General features: G+C 38.2%; 1 protein-coding gene across 6 annotated transcripts in view; it reads left to right on the top strand.

Annotated features, from left to right (window-relative positions):
- NEMF (nuclear export mediator factor) overlaps positions 1 to 20,720 on the top strand; it is a 66,150-nt gene that overhangs the window by 22,752 nt on the left and 22,678 nt on the right. For all 6 annotated transcript variants that reach the window (XM_081091210.1, XM_081091211.1, XM_081091213.1 and 3 more), the window contains exons 12-18: positions 1,776 to 1,853; positions 1,941 to 2,149; positions 2,883 to 3,074; positions 3,466 to 3,529; positions 4,958 to 5,046; positions 16,575 to 16,678; positions 18,067 to 18,129. In XM_081091210.1, coding sequence (XP_080947336.1) covers positions 1,776 to 1,853; positions 1,941 to 2,149; positions 2,883 to 3,074; positions 3,466 to 3,529; positions 4,958 to 5,046; positions 16,575 to 16,678; positions 18,067 to 18,129 — 799 coding nt within the window. The remainder of the gene's footprint in view (positions 1 to 1,775; positions 1,854 to 1,940; positions 2,150 to 2,882; positions 3,075 to 3,465; positions 3,530 to 4,957; positions 5,047 to 16,574; positions 16,679 to 18,066; positions 18,130 to 20,720) is intronic.

The raw sequence follows: 20,720 nt of genomic DNA on the forward strand, positions 1-20,720 counted from the left end.
GAACCACTGATCTAGGTGAAGTCGCCAGTGTTGAAAAGTATACCCTCATTTGTTCCATCGTATATCGGGTATTCTCTAAAATGGAAAATACAGTGGGAAGATGAGACCTGTTATTTATACCCTAGTTTGATTTGCTTTATTAAAGCAATCCAAAGCTTTTAAATTTTGCTGTTAAGGTAATACTGTTTTGAGAAGATTTTTAAATAGGTCAAAGGAGAGGGAAAAGTTTTTTCTATACAAATAAATATTTTTATTTATCATTTTTTAAATAGGTCAAAGGAGAGGGAAAAGTTTTTTCTATTTATTTATTTATAAAAATAAATAAATATTTTTATTTATCATTAAACTGTTATTTCATTTTTTATTTATCTTTATTATTTAAAGTATTACAGATTTCCCCCTTGACCCTCTTTACACTGCTCCCACCCCCTGCCCAGGCCTTTGCCACCCTATTGTCTGTGTCCGTGGGTTATGCAGAGTGAACTTCTAAACTAGACCTTTAATGTGGTTTGTGTGGAGACCCACTGGTGATTGCCAGAGGGGATGGGTGGGGGACCATGTGGAAGAGGTGAAGAGATTAAAAAGTACAAATTGATATTTACAAAATAGTCACAGGGAGGTATAGCATAGGAAATATAATAAATAATATTGTGATAACTACAGGGTGCCAGGTGGGGGGAATACTTTGTAAAGAATACTTTGTAAGGTATTGTCTAATCCCTATGCTGTACACCTGAAACTAATACAAAATAGCACTAAAAGTAAACTGTAATTGAAATTTTTTAAAATAAATTTTAAAAAGATGTTTTTTGTGTATCATGACTCTACAAGGAGGTTTTAATATGCTGTATTTTTCCAGCACATGTGACCATGTTTTTGGAACATTTGCTCAAGAACGATTTCAGAAATTTGCCACAGTTAACTCTTGATTTGAAGAGGATGTGATTTTTCAAAAATATTAATAAAGTGTTATAATATGTGTGCACAGTTTATAATTATGTGAATTCTTGTATCCTCCCTGCCCCTCAGTTTTAAAATAATTAACAAAGCACAATTTCTAAGCAGATGGGTCAAATTAATTAAATATTGTGATTGCCACATGGTGGCAGCACTTTAGCTACTAAATAAATAGAAGTGACATTGAACTCCATCTCCTTTATGTGCATTAGAATACCCATGAATTATTTTAGTAATCATTTTCATTCTTTTAATAGTCACCATTTTTATAATTAACATTTTTTAATACTACATCCAGCGTTCAAACATTCATTAATTGGTAATGCTGTTACTACTGTTAGAAAATTTGTCCCAAAATCAAAAATCCTGAAATGTAAATTATATGTGATAAAATGCTATATAGATGATCAAATAGTTACCATGACCTTTTGTGTTGTTAATTTAGGAGACATTCTGTAAAATACTAGGAATAAGACTAAGAAAATTAAAGGCAGCAATGAAATAAAAAGAAGCAATTTGGGTAATTTAGGCTACGAATGCATTCCCCCAAGTTTTACTTTTCTGCCAGAGGGAAAAGATAGCCTCTAGGAGCATATTTTACATACAATGTAACCTGTAATCAAATTGCTTTCAAATATGGAACAGGAGGTGGTTAGACATGACTTAGTTTTGGAGTATGAAACACTTTGGGGTAGTATAGACCTGGAGAGGTGGACTTGGGGATCTCTAGCTAGCTAGGGGACAGATGTCGGGGCCGGATAATGAGTTTCAGGAGGAGAAATCTAATTTTTTAAAAAATCTTTTTTTGTCAACAAAAGGAAAAACAAGCATTGAAGAAATTAGATAATTTCCGAAAGGATCACGAAAACAGATTAGAAGCTCTTCAACAGGCTCAGGTATTATGTTTAGCTTTTTCAGATGCTTTCTGAAAAATGGTAACTTTAACTGGCATTATGGTAAATGTTTTTGGTTTATTTCTTAAGGAAATAGATAAACTTAAAGGAGAGCTCATAGAAATGAATCTACAAATAGTTGACAGAGCCATTCAGGTTGTTCGAAGTGCTTTAGCCAACCAGATAGATTGGACAGAAATTGGGTTAATTGTGAAAGAAGCCCAAGCTCAAGGAGACCCTGTTGCAAATGCAATCAAAGAATTAAAACTACAAACAAATCATGTTACAATGCTACTAAGGTAAGTTTAAATTATTTATTTATTTTGTTAATCCTCACCCGAGGATATTTTTTTCATTGATTGTTTTTAGAGAGTGGCAGGAGGGGAAGGAGTGGAGCGAGAAAGAGAAACAGAAACACATTGATTGGTTGCCTCCTGCACACGCCCAGCTAGGGCCAGGTATCAAACCTGCAGTCCAGTTACTGCCCTTGACTGGGAATCAAACCCATGACCCTTTGGTGTGTGGGCTGATGCTCTAACCACTGATACACACTGGCCAGGGCAGGTAAGTGTAATTTTTAGTGAAGCAGTTAATGTTTGCCTTTATTTTGCTATTTAATTGTTCACTGTATTCATTTAAAATTTTTCTTTTGTTTGGAAATTTATCCTTGACAATACAGAAAAAATTAATTTGCAGTAAAATAATACAAACTAAATACTGTAAATCAGTGGTTCTCAACCTTCTGGCCCTTTAAATACAGTTCCTCATGTTGTGACCCAACCATAAAATTATTTTCGTTGCTACTTCATAACTGTAATGTTGCTACTGTTATGAATTGTAATGTAAATATCTGATATGCAGGATGGTCTTTGTGACCCCTGTGAAAGGGTCTTTCGACCGCCAAAGGGATTGTGACCCACAGGTTGAGAACCGCTGCTGTAAATCATTTATGATTTCATTTAGGAATATACTGAAAATAAAAAAATGTGATGTCATTGACATTAGTGAAATACTATTGAATATTTTTAATAGAAATCCATACTTATTATCAGAGGAGGAAGATGACGATGTTGATGGTGACATCAGTATTGAGAAAAATGAAACTGAACCACCAAAAGGAAAAAAGAAAAAGAAAAAGAATAAACAGCTGCAGAAGCCTCAGAAAAATAAGCCATTACTTGTTGATGTTGATCTAAGTTTATCAGCATATGCCAATGCCAAAAAGTGAGTCTTAAAAGTATAAATTTTAGGCGAAATATTATCTGCAATAACTCAGGGTATTAAAGGATAAGAAACATTGTTATTTTGCCTGTCTATACTTTGGGGTGAAAATACCTTCTTTTTTGGTGTGTCATAAAATTATATTTATTGTAAGAAAGAATACAGAAATTACTATTTTTCAAAACACTAATCCTCCTGGAAACTTCAAATAAATTCTTTTTTAAATCTTATGTGCATTCTACAACTTGGTTTTCATATGGAACATAGAAAATAAAGGTGCTTAAAGCACAAAACTTGTTCTGTATGATTTGAGAATCTATAAAATAGAAATAACAAATAGAAAATTAAAGAATAGAGATTTTACTTAAAATTGAAAAGAATTGTGTTTTTCTAGGTATTATGATCACAAGAGATATGCTGCTAAGAAAACACAAAAGACTGTTGAAGCTGCTGAGAAGGTACTTTGCATTTCTTAGAGTGAATGTTAATTGTTTTTCTCTACCTTAATTTAATGACCTTAATGATTTCTTATGTTTACTAGTAAATGAGGTTTTCTAATTCAGAAATACCTTTCAAATTTAATTTTGCTTTAAATGTGTTTCCAATATTTATTTTTTCCCCCAAACCTGCTCCTCCTTGGTTTTTGCCATCTCAGTGAACAGCATCTTCATTTTTTCCTTTGCTTAGATTAAAAATGTTGGAGTTATCCAGGACTCTTCTCTCATAAACCATGTGCAGTCCACCAGCAAATCTTTTTGGCTCTTCTTTTAGAGTATAACCAGAATCTGGCCACTTCTCATTGATCCAGGCCTCAATCACGTGTTCTCATGGACTATAGCAGTAGCTTCTTACTGGGTTGGTTACTCTCCCACCCTTTCCCTGCTACAGTCTGTTCTCCACACAGCAGCCATAGTGATCCTTTTAAATAAAAAATAAAGTCATTTCTCTCTGTTCAAAATTTCCTAGAAGCTTTTCATATTAGCCAAGACAATCCAAAGCTCTTCTCCTGGTCTATAAGGTTCTATATGATCTGCTTCCCTCTGATCTCATCACCTGCCCTCCTCCTATTACACATTCTTTCTAGCCACACTGGGATTTTAGCTGTTCTGCAACAGTGGTCCATGCTACCTTCTCAGGACCTTTGCACTTGTTGCTCTTTCTACCAAGAATGCTCTTCCCTAGAAATTTTTGTGGTTTGATTCCTCCCCTCATTCTCATGTCTACTTATATGAGATGTCAGGGAGGCCCTTCTTGACCACTCTTACTAAAATTAGTATCTTCAATTACTCTATCTTTACTCTGCTTTTCTTCTTAAAAAACACCCTTCCCAACACCCATTTATCTGTCTTCCCTCTTGAATGTGGATTGCATGAAAGTAAGATTTTGTCTGTGTTATTCATTGCTATATCTCAGCCCTAGAATATTGCCTGGAACATTGGCACATTAATATCTGTTAAATGAGTGGCCCTCATGACTTAGCCCTTGTCTACCTCTCCAACCTCATTTCTTGACATTATTTGCATAATTATGTGTTTTATATTTGTCTCTTCTCCTAGACCCCATTGGGGTACAAACTTTATCTTGTTCACTTATTTGTCTCCAGCATGTAGTTCGGAACCTGTTATATGGTAGGCACTTAGTATCTGGTAACTAAATATCTTCTTGTTAATTTGGAGGTCTTGAGGAAATATATGTATACAGTAAATCTTTGACTTAAATTATTTTAATATTAAAGTAAAAAATATTTTCATTTCTTCATTACTTTTGTGTGTGTGTGTAGATAACGCCAATTTTTGATATTTAAAAAACTGTTTCTTGCCTTATCATTTGTTTGGTGTTATTTAAATAAATTTACAAATTATTTAAAAACTCTTTCTTATAAATAGGCATTCAAATCAGCCGAAAAGAAAACAAAGCAAACCTTAAAAGAAGTCCAAACAGTTACCTCTATTCAAAAAGCAAGAAAAGTGTATTGGTAAGTGTTCTACCTTTTAAAAATATAGTTTTTATTTTATCAAAATTATGCATGCACATTGTTTAGAAAAATGAAGCAATTCTACAAAGCTTGTTACAAAAACCAATAGCCCTGCTATTTTTTACCCCTACTCCTATTGCTTCCTCTCCCAAAGAAACTTTTATACTTTTAGCTCTTTTACCTGATTCTTCTAGTATATACCTCTATATCTCTAAGTAATATGCTTATATTGCTGCTTCTTAATTTTTTTATTTTACACTCTCTTAATGGCTTACCACTATGGAAGATTAAGATTTTACTCTATCTTTTTGTGTCCCAGTGCTACATAGGCATGCACCTTCAGCCTTCTAGAATAGTTACAGCACAATTCAATATTAACATTATTGTGAATATTTAAATTGTAGTCAAAGCTTTCTTTTTCTTTTTGTTCTTATTAATTCACCTCCACTCTTCCAAGTGTGCTCACATTGGAATTCTGTTAGTATCATCTTCTTGCAGAAGTCTCCTCTGGAGCTTTTTGACCATTGTTCTAGATTGGTTACTCTAAGCATCTTAAAATGCCCCTTTATTGTTATCCTGAAAGTTCTTTTTATCCCTCTCTGTGTTGGATTCTTTGTCCTGGATTTCATACTTTCTTTTTCTTTGTTGGTGGAATTATGAGCTATAGAAGCATAATGAGAGGAGTGTGTAGAAGGCAAAGTTTTTGAGGTATCCAGTGTATAAAAATGATTTTACTCTTATACCTAATTAATAGTTAGTCTGGGTATAAAATTCTAGTTTGAAACTGTTTTCGTAAGACTTTAAAGGTATTTGTCCATTATATTAACTTCCAGGTTTGATTTTGAGAAGTCTGATGTCATTTTGATAGTTAATATTTTATAGGAAACTTGTTTTATCTTTCGGTAAACTTGTGGATTTTTTCCCCTCTGTTTTCCAGAATTTCACAATGATGTAGGTCTGTGAGGATGTTTTTTATCCATTATGCTGGATATTTTGTGGGCCTTTTTAATTTGGAAACTTTCATTTCTGAGAAATTTTCTTGGCATATTTCTTAGAAAACTACCTGCCCTCTGTTTTTTGTTTCTGTTGTTGCTTCCTTTTCTTCCCCTCTTTTCTTTTTTGTGTTTAGACAATCCTCCCATTTTTTTTGCATTTTCTATTTTCAACTCTATCATTTTGTTTTATATTCTGAAAGATTTCCTGAACTTGATCTTTCAATCCTTCCACTGAATTTATTATTTTTTTAATTCTTCTATCATGTTTTAATTTAAGATGTTTTGGTTCTTGGAAATTTTTTTTTTTAATCCTCATCCGAGGATATTTTTCCATTATTGTTTAAGAGAGTGGAAGGGAGCAGGAGAGGTAGGAGAGAAACATTGATGTGAGAGAGGCACATCGATTGGTTACCTCCCACAAGCACCCCAACCAGGCCCAGGGATTGAGCCTGCAACCGAGGTATGTGTTCTTAACCAGAATTGAACCCAGGACCCTTTAGTCTGCAGGCCAAAGCTTTATCCATTGAGCCAACTGGCCAATTTTGAATGTTACTTTTTAAAAACTTCCATCTCTAGTTTCTCTATACTGAGACTAGTTTGGACGTATTAAATTTTATTTAGTATCCTTTTCCTGCAGGTCTTTGTCTTCTCCAAGTTATTTTTTCTATTTATTGGTTTTGTCTCTAGCTCTCATGCTAATGTCTAGTGATCCTTGGTTGTCTGCTCACATTTTATAGTAGAGCATTAAAAGGCTAATTGGGAGTTCTCTGTGGGGAGTTATAAAATGATCTCTGTGTGGAACTCTGGATGTCTTTAGCTTTTTTCCTCTTCAGTGGGTCTTATTTCCTTTTTTTTTTTTTTTTACAGTTGTTATTATTATTTTTTTCTTTTCTTTTTTTTTCTTTTTTTTTTTAAGTTAATAAACTTTTATTTAAGGAATTTCACATGTTCTGAGTTCTTCCACTGCCTTAGTTCCTCCTGAGTTTGAGTCTTAATCATCTTATTCCCTTTTTTGCTCAATCCTGATGTCATCTCAAGTCAGTCCACAGTCTTTTTAGTTGAGCTTCTTTGATCTACACTTGAATATGGACATACTTCAAAAATTCTGCACCTGTAATCGTTGGGAACTAATTTCTTCAAGCAATTTACTTTAGGACCGTGGTTAGGGTCTGAGTAGATGGATCTGCCTGGTTTTTTAATATCAGACACCCTCTACACATGAGTAAGTTAAAATCTTCACTTCTAAGCTATCACTCCCTAGAATCGTACAGATCTTCAGGATATACAAAAATACCTAAGATTAAAAAAAAATTATATTAATTCTGTCACAGTTTTAGCAGCTGTCTTGTAATTCCTTCCCACAGATCTAACACACAGTTCTGTGAATAAAGGAAACAACATATTTATTCTATGAGGCGTTTCCAACGATGTTTCTTTTATTTTTAATCTTTATTGTTGAAAGTATTACATATGTCTCCTTTTTCCCCCCCATCGACCCCCTTCAGCACAACCCTACCCTCCGCCCTAGGCCCTCATCATCCCATTGTCTGTGTCCATGGGCCATGCATGTATGTATATAAGGTCTTTGGTTGATTACTTCCCACCCACCCACCCTTCTTTGCCTTCCCTCCAAGATTCCACACTCTGTTCCATGTTTCCATGTCTCTGGATCTACTCCGTTCATCAGTTTATTTTGTTCATTAGATTCCACATATGAGTGAGATAACATGATATTTGTCTTTCTCTGACTGACTTATTTCACTTAGCATGATACACTTCAGGTCCCTCCAGGCTGTCTCAGAGGGTAAGAGATTCTCCTTCTTTACCGCTGCATAGTATCCCATGGTATAAATGTACCACAGCTTTTTTATCCACTCATCTACTGATGGTCACTTCGGCTGTTTCCAGAACTTAGCTATTATAAATTGTGCTGATATGAACATAGGGGTGCATACATTCTTTCTGGTTGGTGCTTCGGGTTTCTGGGGATATATTCCTAGAAGTGGGATCACTCAGTCACATGGCAGTTCCATATTTAATTTTTTGAGGAAACTCCATACTATTTTCCATAATGGCTGCACTAGTCTGCATTCCCACCAGCAGTGTACTAGCGTTGCCTTTTCTCCACGTCCTCGCCAACACTTGTCGTTTGTTGATTTGTTGATGGTAGCCATTCTGACAGGTGTGAGGTGATACCTCATTGTCGTTTTAATTTGCATCTCTCTGATGATCAGTGACTTTAAGCATTTTTTCATGTCTCTTGGCCATCTGTATATCAGCTGGTCTTATTTCCTAGAAGAGATTCCTTTTCTCTCTTGCTTGTAAAGTAAAAGCTGGTTGTCACTTTTTAGGAGCCTAGTGAAAATAATTAGTGGGAGTCTCAGTATCCAGTCTTTTGTACATTTGCATAATTGCCTGTTTTACATATGTTACCCCTACTTATAACTGTGCCACATTTTTCTCTGGTCCATAGATCTTCTTTGACTCTTTTTATAGAATTAACTTCTGGCCTTCTGTTAGAGTGTGGAAGGGATAGTTACACAATGATCAGAGTTGGAAAGAAGATATAGGGAAGTAACTGCTTCTTGATCAGACTTTCAGCCAGGCCTCCTCTTTTTAATCCCATCTTAAATCCTTTTTATGGCAATACACTTATGGTACTATTTTTTGTTTTATTATTATTATTTTATTGTTGTTGTTAATCCTCACCAAGGATATTTTTTCATTGATGTTTAGAGAGAGTGGAAGGGAGAAGGGGAGAGAGAGAGAGAGACACATCAATTGGTTGCCTCCTGCACACACCCCAACCAGGGCCAGGAATCTAGCCTGCAACCAAGGTATGTGTCCTTGATTGGAATCAAACCCGGGACCCTCAGTTTGATGGCTGGTGCTCTATCCACTGAGCCAACCCGACTAGGGCATTGTGGTGCTATTTTTTAGCTTTTTATGGGTTACATAGTGTAAATTGATTTACTTTGCTCTTCTGTCAGCTAAGGATTCAGCTTGCATTTGATCACTCATCCATTTATTTTCCAGCTTTCAAAAATTTTTTGTGATTTTCTCCTTCATCAGTGTAACATCTGTATTGATGAATAGAATTGACTTGTCATTTTCATTCCTCATAATGTTCGTGTTCAGTACTGGTTATATTCATAAGGTTTTATTCATAAGGAAAATTTAGAGGGTTCCTTCTTTATTAATTGTTTTTAAATGTTTGATGGAATTCCCCTGTGTAGCCTAGTAGTCCTAGAGTTTTCTAAGACTTTGTCTAAAGTTTGAAATTTACTGGCAAAAAGTTCATAATATTCCACTTAACTTTTTAACATCCTTTAGAATATTTAATGACATCTCATACATGGTAGTTATTTGTGCCTTCCCTTTTCTTGTTTAGTCTGACCAGAGGATTTTCAGTTGTACTAATATCTGTAAAGAGTCAGTTTTTTATTATTAATCTCCTCTATTATATATGTGTTCTCTCTCCTTTTTGTTTTTTCATCATTATACTTTTCTTTAGGATTCATTTGCAGTTCTCTTATTGATTTCTTGAGATGGAATCTTAGTACATTGACTTTTTTTCCCTTCCAGCCTCTTTCTTTTCTAATATATATTGAAAATAATAACGTTACCTCTAAGCATGGCTTTGACTGCACCTAAAAAGTTTTATTATGTATTGTTTTCATTATACTTCACACCACAATATGTTCTAATTTCCATTGTGATTTCTTCATCCATGCATTGCTTAGAAGTATTAATTTCCAAACATATGGGCCTTTTTGGTTATTTTTTTGTTACTGATTTCTAGTTTAATTTGCATAATGGTCATAGATGGTATTCTGAATTATCTCAGTCCGTTGACATTTGTTGTTTTAGCTTGCTTTATGACCAGCATATTTATGGTCAGCTTAATTTATAAATGTTTCATATATACATGAAAAAAAGTGTCAGTTCTACAGTTTTGGAGTGCATTTCTTTAAATATCAACTTGGTCATATTAACCATGCTGTTCAAATCTTCGGCATCCTTACTAATTCTTTTATTTTTATGATTGTTTTCTTAATTATTGAGAAAGGTGTGTTAAATATCACACAGTTGTGGATTTGTCTGTTTCTCCTTTTACTTCTGCCAGTTTTTGTTTTATATATATGAGGCCAGGTAATTAGGTGATACAAGTACAAAAGTTATATCTCCCTAGTGAATTGAGCCATTTATTAATGTTAATGAAATGTCCTTTTAACTTATTTTTTTCTTCTGTGTGAGATATTAAAACTGTATCAGCTTCACTTAGTATGTGCATGATATATATTTTTCCATCATTATACGTTAGCCTTTATTTAAATTAATTAATTTTTAAAAAATCTTTATTGTGGAGGGTATTACAGGTACCCTCCTGCCTTCCCCACATTCCCCCCTCCAGACAGGTCCTGCCCTGCCCCAGGCCTTTACCACCCTGTTGTCTGTGTCCATAGGTAATAAATACATGCATGTAAGATCTTTGGCTAATAGATTCCTGTCCCCTTCCCCCATCCTTCTGAGATTCAGCAGTCTGTTCCATGCTTCCATGCCTCTGATTCCATTTTATGCACCAGTTTATTTTGTTCATTAGATTTCTTGATTATTTTGATTTATAGATTCAGTTGTTGATAGATATGTATTGCCGTTTTAATCATATTTCTTCTTCCTTCTCTTCTTCCTCTTCCTCTTCTTCTTCTTCACCCTTCAACATTTCATATTGGTTTGGTGGTGATGAACTCCTTTAGCTGTTTCTTATCTGTGAAGTTCTTTATCTGACCCTCAATTTTAAATGAGAGGTTTGCTGGGTAGAATAATGTGGTTGTAGGTCCTTGCTATTCACCACTTTGAATATTTCTTGCCACTCCCTTCTCGCCTGCAAAGTTTCTGTTGAGAAATGAGGGGACAGTCGTTTGGGGGCTTCCTTGTAAGTAACTTGCTGCTTTTAAGATTTTTCCCTTTGTCTTTAACCCTTGGCATCCTAATATATAAAAACCCTGGGTCCGTCATGACCGGAGGCTCCACCAACCAGAAATCAGTCCTGCAGTCAGCACTGGGTTGCCGTGGTGACCCAGCACTGACTGCTGAGGGGGCTGCAGAGAGGCCTGGAGAGAGGCCTAAAGAGAGAAGCAGGGTCTGATCTGTAGCCTCTGTGGCAGCTGTTAATCAGCACTTGCCTCTCTCTTTCTCTCCAGCAGCTGCGCCTCCATTTCTCTCCAGGCCTCCACTGGGGCTGCTGATCAGCCCTGCCTTTCTGATCAGGCCCCATTGCTAGGCCCAGAGACGCTGACTAGCATAGAAACCCACCAATCAGATCCAAATCTGGGTGAACTGTGAGGAGCCAATGGCTGTCTAGGATGTAGAGCTTTTGACGCTGACTGGCATAGAAACCAACCAATCAGAACCAAATCTGGGCGAACTGTGAGGAGCCAGTGGCTGCCTAGGAGGCGGAGCTTTTGACACTGACTGGAATAGAAACCAACCAATCAGAACCAATTGGCCAGCAGAGGAGGGCAGTTGCGGGTGAGATCAGGCCGGAAGTAGAGGGAAATTAGGGGCAATCAGGCCGATAGGGAAGGGCAGTTGGGAGTGATCAGGCCAGCAAGGGAGAGCAGTTGGGGGTGAGATCAGGCCAGCAGGGGAGGGCAGATGGGGGCGAGATCAGGCCGGCAGGAGAGGGCAGTTGGGGGAGACCAGGCTTGCAGGGGAAGGCAGTTGGGGGCAACCAGGCCGGCAGGGGAGGGCAGTTGGGGGCGATTGGGCTGGCAGGAGAGAGCAGTTGGGGATGATGGGGCTCGCAGGAGAGCAGTTAGGTGTTAATCAGGCCGGCAGGGGAGTGGTTAGGGGGTGATCAGGCTGGCAGGCAGAAGCAGTTAGGGACAATCAGGCAGGCAGGCAGGTGAGCAGTTAGGAGCCAGCAGTCCCTGATTGTGAGAGGGTTCCCAGATTGAGAGGGTGCAGGCTGGGCGAGGTACAACACCCCCCTCCCACCTCCATGCACAGATTTCGTGCACCAGCCCTTTAGTTTTAATTATAATATATCTTGGTGTGGGCCTCTTTGGGTTCCACTTGTTTGGGACTCTCTGGGCTTCCTAGACTTGTAAGTCTATTTCTTTCACCAGGTAGGGGAAGTTTTCTGTCATTGTTTCTTCAAATAGATTTTTAATATCTTGCTTTCTCTCTTCTCCTTCTGGCATCCCCATAATCCAAATGCTGGTAAGCTTAAAGTTGTCCCACAGGCTCCTTATACTACCTTCATATTTTTTTATTCTTCTTTCTTTTGCTCTTCTGATTGGGTGTTTTTTGCTTCCTCATATTTCAAATCGTTAATTTGATTCTCAGAATCTTCTACTCCACTGTTGAATCCCAGTAAATTATTCATTTCACTTGGTGTATGCTTAATTTTTTGCTGGTCCTTTTTCATGTCTTTGACATTCTCACTAAGATCCTTGAAAGTTTCACTAAGTTACTTGAAGCTTTCTTTGAGTCCCTTGAAGCTCTCATTAAAATCCTTGAGTAACCTTATAACCATGGTTTTGTACTCTGTATCCAGTAGTTTGCTTGCTGCCATTTTTTTTTTTGTTTGTGACATGTTTCTTTGTCTTCACATTTTGGCTGCTTCGCTGTGTTTGTTTCTATGTATTAGGTGGAGCTGCTGTGTCTCCTGGAATTCATAGAGTGGCCTTTTGTAGTAGGTGTCCTATAGGACCCAGTGGCTCACCCTTCCCAGACACCAGAGCTGGACTCTCTAGTTGCGCCCCTGTGTGGGCTGTGTGCAGTCTTATGGTTGAGCCTTGATTGCTGTTGGCATCACTGGGAGAAATTGACCTCCAGGCCAATTGACTGTGAGGACCAGCTTCAACTGCAGTGGAAGAGCCAGTTGTGCAGGAGACACCACTGTGGAGCATGACTTGCTTCAGTGGGGGCTTTGGTGCCCACTGACTCTGCACCTTGAGTGTGATGCTTGTGTATGTGTAGAGTTGTAAACTGGTATGGTCTGAAGCTGTCCACCGTATGCACTGGCTCTGGGGCCACCTGGCAGGAGCTACAGAGAGGTCTGCAGATGGCTGCTACTTGCATTGAGCTTGTGAATTGCCCAGGTGAGGCTCAGATATGAAGCAAGGCAGGCTGGTGCTAGTGCCAGGTCTTGGGCCTTTTATTGATAGATTTGGGGCACACTGATGCCAGCTGCTGCTTGTTTGAGAGATTTTAGCAAAGTCTGAAGCCTGAAGGATCAAGTCTGAGTAAGTTCATGCCCCAGCCATTTAAGAGGAACACCTGGGTCTCCAGCAACCTCTGTGTCACTCAGCCACAATCCCCACTGGTTTTTACAGTCCAAAGTTATGGAGACTTCTCTTCCCAGCTCTGGAACTGGTGTGGGGCTGGAACCCCTTGCTCCTCACAGAAGGCCTCTGCAGAGATCATCTCCCTCCTGATTAAAGAAACCCCACACCTGTTCCTCATCTCCACCCCTCCTACCAGTCTTGGTTTGCTTTCTTCTTTACTTCTCTAGTTGTAGGACTTCCATTCAGCCAGCTTTCAGGGGGTTGTGAATAATGGTTTTTATGTATTTTAGTTGTAATTTTGATATGGTTGTGGGAAGTGGTGAGTACCAGCATTTACCTATGCTGCCATGTTGGTTTTCTCTTTAAATCTAGTTCTGTCTTTTTAAAATCCTTGTTTTCCAGCCTGACAATCCTTGCATTTTACATAGAGTATTTATAAATTTACATTTATACTAATGTAACTTCTGATACATATTTAGGTTTAAACCTACCCATCTTACCATTTGCTTTCTATTCGTCCCATTTGTCCTGTATTCTTTTTTATTGCCTTATTTTGATGGATTTTTGGCCTTTTGGGGGGGGGGGGGGGGGTGTTGGTTATATAGTCCTTTACTAGCATGATTACAAACACATCCTTGACTGATCTGTCTCGTTTTCTTTGCCCTTCTGGGTTTTACAAACTTGTTTACCATCTATAGCAGAGTGGTTACATTAATTTTAATATATCCATTCAGCAATGAGGAAAGTACATTTTTAAGTGAAAAAAATATGCAGAACAGTGTGTACTATATTGGAAAAAAAAGTTTAGAATAAGCATTTTATTTTAGCTTTTGTATGTATAAAAATACTCTCGCCCTAACCGGTTTGGTTCAGTGGATAGAGTGTTGGCCTGCGGACTGGGGGGTCCCAGGTTCAATTCCAGTCAAGGGCATGTACCTTGGTTGCGGGCACATCCCCAGTAGGAGGTGTGCAGGAGGCAGCTGATCGGTGTTTCTCTCTCATCGATGTTTCTAACTCTCTATCCCTCTCCCTTCCTCTCTGTAAAAAATTAATAAAATATATTTTTTTAAAAATACTCTGAAGAGGGATACACAGGAAGCTAATTACAATGTCTCCCTATCTGGTAGTGGTGGTGGGAACTGAATAGATGCAGGATCTCTCACTATACCTTTTTATAAAATTTAAAAAAATTTTGAACCATATGCATCTATACTAATAAAAGAGTAATATGCAAATTGGTCAGGACGCCCGCACAGTAACAACTGAACAGCAGGCTGCGTAGGGCAACCAGGCTGGCAGGGGGGTTAGTGAGGGGCTACAAAACGACTGAACAGCAGGCTGCATGGGGCAACCAGACCGGCGGGGGGGCATTGAGGGGCGACCAAACAACTGAACAGGCTGTGTGGTGACCAGGCCGGCGGGGGGGGGGGGGGGGCAGTGAGGGGCAACCAGGCCAGCAGAGGGGCCAGTTGGGGGTGACCAGACTGGCAGGGGGGAACAGTGAGGGGCAACCAGGCCGGTGGGGGGGACCAGTTGGGGGCGACCGGCCGATAGGGGGGCAATTTGGGGCAACCAGGCCAGCAGGGGGCAGCAGTGAGGGGCGACCAGGCTACAGGGGGGGACAGTTAGGGGCAATCAGGCTGGCAGGCAGAGGCGGTTAGGGGTGATCAGGCTGGCAGGGGGTGCAGTTAGGGACGATCAGGCAGGCAGGCAGGCGAGCAGTTAGGAGCCAGTGCTCCTGGAATGTGAGAGGGATATCCAGATTGGAGAGGATGCAGGTTGGGTTGAAGGGACACCCCCCTCATGCACGAATTTCATGCACTGGGCCTCTAGTGTGTGCATGTGTGTGCGTGTGTGTATACACACACGCACACACACACACGCACAAAGCAAACACATAAAATGTCTCCAGGTCCTTAGGTTTAGCTTTCTTTTAGTAAAAAAATCAATTAGCATATAGGAATAAAATTGTTTGGCTCTTATATTTTGGGGGATATGAGGGAGTTTAGTTAATGCCTATGCTACACCTTTATCATCTCTAACAAGAAGTTTTTAAATTATAGATTAAATCATGAAAAAGATTATCTTGCTGGTTTATGTAGTATAGGAAATATGTATGTTCATTGTTTTGCATGTCATTTTCTAAATGTGATACAAATATATACTCATTACTTTTTATTGTGATGGTACATATTAATTATGAAAAACCCAGATTACTTTGTCCCTTGAGAAAAGTTATACTTGGTAGGCAATATTTGGTCTTTTGTATAAAAATAAGTGTAAAGAATATCATATATGTAAGCATTCAGTTGATTGAGGACAAAATGGGAAAAACTTTTTCTTCTTTCTTACCAGTGGTCCCAAAACCTATATAGTTTCCCACTGAAAGAAACCTAAACCTGGGGACCTTGAGACATTTTATGCTTTGGCTTTGTATAACTCATTGTTATAAGTTATCCTTGTGTTTCAGACGGCTCTCTATATGAGAGGGATTTAGGAGAGAAAAAATATATATATGTGTGTGTATTTTTAATATTTTTATTGATTTCAGAGAGGAAGGGAGAGCGAGAGATAGAAACATAAGTGATGGGAGAAAATCGATTGCTTCCTCCTCATTCCCTCCCCCCCGCACCTCTCGAGCCTTCAACCTGGGCATGTGCCCCAACCAGGAATCCAACTGTGACCTCCTGGTTCATAGGTCAATGCTCAACCACTGAACCACACCAGCTGGGCCATGTATGTGTTGTTGTTTTTTTAATTTCTTTTATTGATTTCAGAGAGGAAGGGAGAGGGAGAGAGAGATAGAAACATCAGTGATGAGAGAGATCATTGATCAGCCGCCTCCTGCACACTCCCTACAGGGATCAAGCCCAAAACCAGAGCCATGTGCCATGACTGGGAATCAACAGTGACACCCCATTCATAGGTCGCTCAACCACTGAGCTACACCAGCTGGACAGAACATATATTTTTCAAATAGAGAATTTAGTTGCTTTCTTCTCAGACTATCTTAAGAATGTCCTAGGGTAATTTATATTATAAGTTTTCAATAAAAATCAACTTCATTTTTTAAGAAAAATCAAACCTTAAAGTTGTCTTAACCTACACAGGATAGCCTCCTGTTGTTTTTGTTTGTTTGTTGTGTTTTGCTTTGTAAAAAAAAAAGGGGGGGTGGGTGGTGAATTTAGGCAACTATAAAGGAAAAGAAATGTTAACTTTTCTTATTTCAATTTGGTAGGTTTGAGAAATTTTTGTGGTTCATTAGCTCAGAGAACTATTTAATTATAGGAGGACGAGATCAGCAACAGAATGAAATAATCGTGAAAAGATACTTGACACCAGGTAGGTATGATTAAAATTCTAAAGAATATTTTCTTAAGTAATTGGATCAGTTATCTCAATATTAGCTATAGATTTTCATTTTAAACTTCTTTGACAAATTGAGTTAGTAGAGTTTGATGCTTGGTGGTTTATAGTTTGACACTTAATTATCATCGTAAGTGAATATTTCTAAAGTAGTAATGCTAAGCTAATCTGCAGTGTTGGACTTATGATTCTTTGCTATATTAGCATATTGATTCTCCAAAATCATAGATTAAATTTTTAAAAGCTTAATTTTTCAGTGCTGAAGTTTATAACCTTTTTTAACATTTAGAAAGGACTGAAGTCCTGTTGTGTAAGTCCTCTCATTTATTTTTGTATGCTTATAATCACCGCCTCACTGTGGCTGAACCCTCAGTGTGGGTATCAGAAATCAATAATCAATACCAGAACTAATCTAATGACCATTGAAGATTCCTAACCATGGAAGAAAGCAGCAGGGTCAGGTTACATGGTGCCCAGGGCTTAGTCTCTGTCTTTTCTAGCTCTGTTCATTATGAGTTGAGCCTGTTATGGAGCATATGGGTTTTTCTCATTGAGTTTCAAACCCAGATAAGGTGTCCACAGCAAGCAGCGGCTGCTCATTTTACCTGTTAAGAACCATGCATTTTCCTTTTCTCTGGTTGACCATTTACTCTTGTATTCATCTGTTTGTTCCTTTAATTCACATACTTAGAATAAAATTGGAAGTCTTTATCATGGCTTACAAGGATCCTGGCTTCTTCTCCAGCTTCTTTTCTTACCACTCTCCCCTCACTCTGGCCTCCTGACTGCTCTTCATATATGTCAAACAACCATAGTCCTCAGGACCTTTGCACTTGCAATGACAACTCATCTGCTCCATCTGTCTCTCACCCTTTCAGCAGGCTAGTCTGGGCTTGCTTACATGGTAACTCAGCAAGTTTCTGAGAGAGAGGAAGCACACACGGCCTCTCAAGGCCTAGGCTGGGAACTGGCACTTAGTCACATCTGCCACATTCTTTTGGCCAAGGCAGGTGATGAGGTAGGCCCAGATCCAAGGGATGGGGACATGCACTCCACCTCTTTTTTAAAAAAAATTATTATTATTATTATTATTATTTAATTTATTGGGGTGGACTCCACTCTTAGTGGGAAAAGCTTCAGTCACAAAGCAAAGAGGTGTGGGTAGAGGGAGGGAGAGGAATTGTGTAATCTACCATATTAGCATTGCTTTCTATAAGGAGGCCTATAAGAAATCTCCCAGGGATAGCAGATGGAATTTATATGTCTTATTATCACTTTTAGGTTTTGACTCCATTAAACAGTAAATAAATAAATAATTGTAACAAAACAAAACAGAATTTAGAGTATCGTTTCTTCTTTTTAAGGGGACATTTATGTACATGCTGATCTTCATGGAGCTACTAGCTGTGTCATTAAAAATCCAACAGGTATTATATTTCTTTCTATTCAGAACTTTAATTCCTTTTGTTAAAATGTTTTAATATAACTATAAGACAAAAATTGTCAATAGAGATAAGGTACTTTATAATGATAAAACAGTCAATCCATTAGTGAGTTATAACCATTATAAATACATATACACTCAACAACAGAGCCCTAGAATACATGAAGCAAAATCTGACAGAATTGAAGGGAAAAATAGGTAATTCAGCAATTATATTTAACTTTTAATATTTAACTTTCAATCATAGATAGAGTAACTAGATATAAGATCAACAATGAAAGTGAAGATGTGAACAGCACCAAGTTAACTAGATCTAATACATCTCTAGTATACTCCACCAAATAACAATAGATCCGTATTCTTCTCAAGTACACATGGAACATTCTCCAGGAGAGACCATATGATATTCATTAAAAAGTCTCAGCCCTGGCTGGTTTGGCTCAGTGGATAGAGCATCGGCCTGTGGACTGACGGGTCCTGGGTTTGATTCCAGTCAAGGACACATGTGTGGATTGCGGACTTGATCCCCAGTGGGGGGCATGCAGGAGGCAGCCAATCAATGATTCTCTCTTACCATTGATGTTTCCATCTCTCTCCCTCTCCCTTCCTCTCTGAAATCAATAAAAATATATTTTTTTAAAAGTCTCAATAAATTTTAAAACTATTGAAATCATACAAATTAAGTTTTCTGACCGTAATGGAGTGAAATTAGAAACCACTAATAGAAGAGAATTTGGAGAATATACACATGTATGGAAATTAAAGTACACACTCATAAATAATCAATGGATCAAAGAGGAAATCTTTAGGGGCTGGGTTGTCAGCAAATACCTTGAGATGAGTGAAATGAAAACCGTGTATCAAAACTTTGGAGATGTAGCTAAAGCAGTTCTTAGAGAGAGATTTATGGTGGTAATGCCTATAATAAAAAAGAAGAACAATTTCAAATCAATAACAAAATTATAATCGTTAAAGTCTAGAAAAACAAGCAAATAAAGGTTCAGATTCCTAAAATTAGGAACAAAAGAGGGGACATTACTGTCAACTTCACAGAAATCAAAAGAACCATGAGGGAATTCTATGAAAAGTTGTATAGCAGCAAATTAGATAACCTAGATGAAATGAGCAAATTCTTAGAAAGACACAAACTACCAAAACTGGCCTAAGGTGAAATAGAAAATCAAAACAAACCTATAATAAGTAAAGAAATTGAATTAGTAATTTAAAAAAACCTACTCAAAGAAATCTCAGGCTCACATGGCTTCACTGGTTAATTCTACCAAACTTTTAAAGAAGATTAAACCTCAGTCCTTCACAAAGTCTTCCAAAAAATAGAAGAGATGGGAACACTTTCTCACTCAGCGATCACCAACTGGTGGTCTGTAGACCACTGGTGGCCCGCAAGGTCCGGAAAGTTGGCAACCGCTGTTGTAACTCTTCAACAGGACCATTTTACCCTAATAACAAAACCAGACAGACATAACAAGAAAACTACAGATCAATATCACTTATGAATATAGACACAAAAATCCTCAACAAAATATTAGGAAACTGAATCTAGTAGCATGTTAAAAGTATAATACACCATGACAAAGTGGGATTTATCCCAGGCATGCAAGGTTTGTCTTATGATTGAAAATTAATTAATGTAGTAAAGTATAATAGCATAAAGTACAAAAATCACATGATCATTTAAATTGATGCAGAAGAAGCCTTTGCAGTAATCTAACACCCACTTGTGATAAAAGCATTCAACAAACTAGGAATAGAACGGAATTTCCTCAACTCGGTAAAGAATAGCTATGGAAAACCCACAGCTAACAATTGTACTTACTGCTCACAGACTGAAAGCTTTCCCCTAAGATCACAAATGAGATAAGCATGGCTGTTATTGCTGCTTCTGTTCCATGTTTATGGAGGTACTAAATAGGTCATTAGGCAATAAAAAGAAATAAAAAATATCCAAATTGATAAGGAACAAATAAAACTATATTAATGGATACAGGATTTAGGGGATTATGGAGATTCCTGGAATTAGTAATAATGGTTCCATAGCTTTATGAACATACTAAAACCCATTGAATTTTACAAAGTGGACAAAAGTAAGTTTATAGCTGTTCATGTGGGAAATAATCCTATGTAATAAAAGGGTAATATGCAAATTGACCCTGACAACAGAACAACTGCTCTCCTACAAGGGGAGCTTCGCTCAGCCACAAGCCGGGCTGATGGCTACAAGCGCAGTGGTGGTGGCAGGAGCCTCTCCCACCTCCTCTGCAGCGCTAAGATGTCCAGCTGTGGCTTAGGCCCACAGGGAGCGGGCCTAAGCTGGAAGGTGGACATCCCCTGAGGGCTCCTGAGCTGCCAAAGGGATGTCTGACTGCCAGCTTAGGCCCTATCCCCCGGGGAGCAGGCCTAAGCCAGCAGGTGGACATCCCCCAAGGGGTCCTGGACTGCAAGAGGGCGCAGGCTGGGCTGAGGTAATCCCGAGCTTCTTGTACAATAATAAATAATAATTCAGAAATAAACTCTGTATTCACATACAACTATAAACCTACTTCTGCCCAAACCTGT

The sequence above is a fragment of the Myotis nattereri genome (assembly GCF_964212035.1).
Source record: "Myotis nattereri genome assembly, chromosome: 1".
Classification (NCBI taxonomy): domain Eukaryota; kingdom Metazoa; phylum Chordata; class Mammalia; order Chiroptera; family Vespertilionidae; genus Myotis; species Myotis nattereri.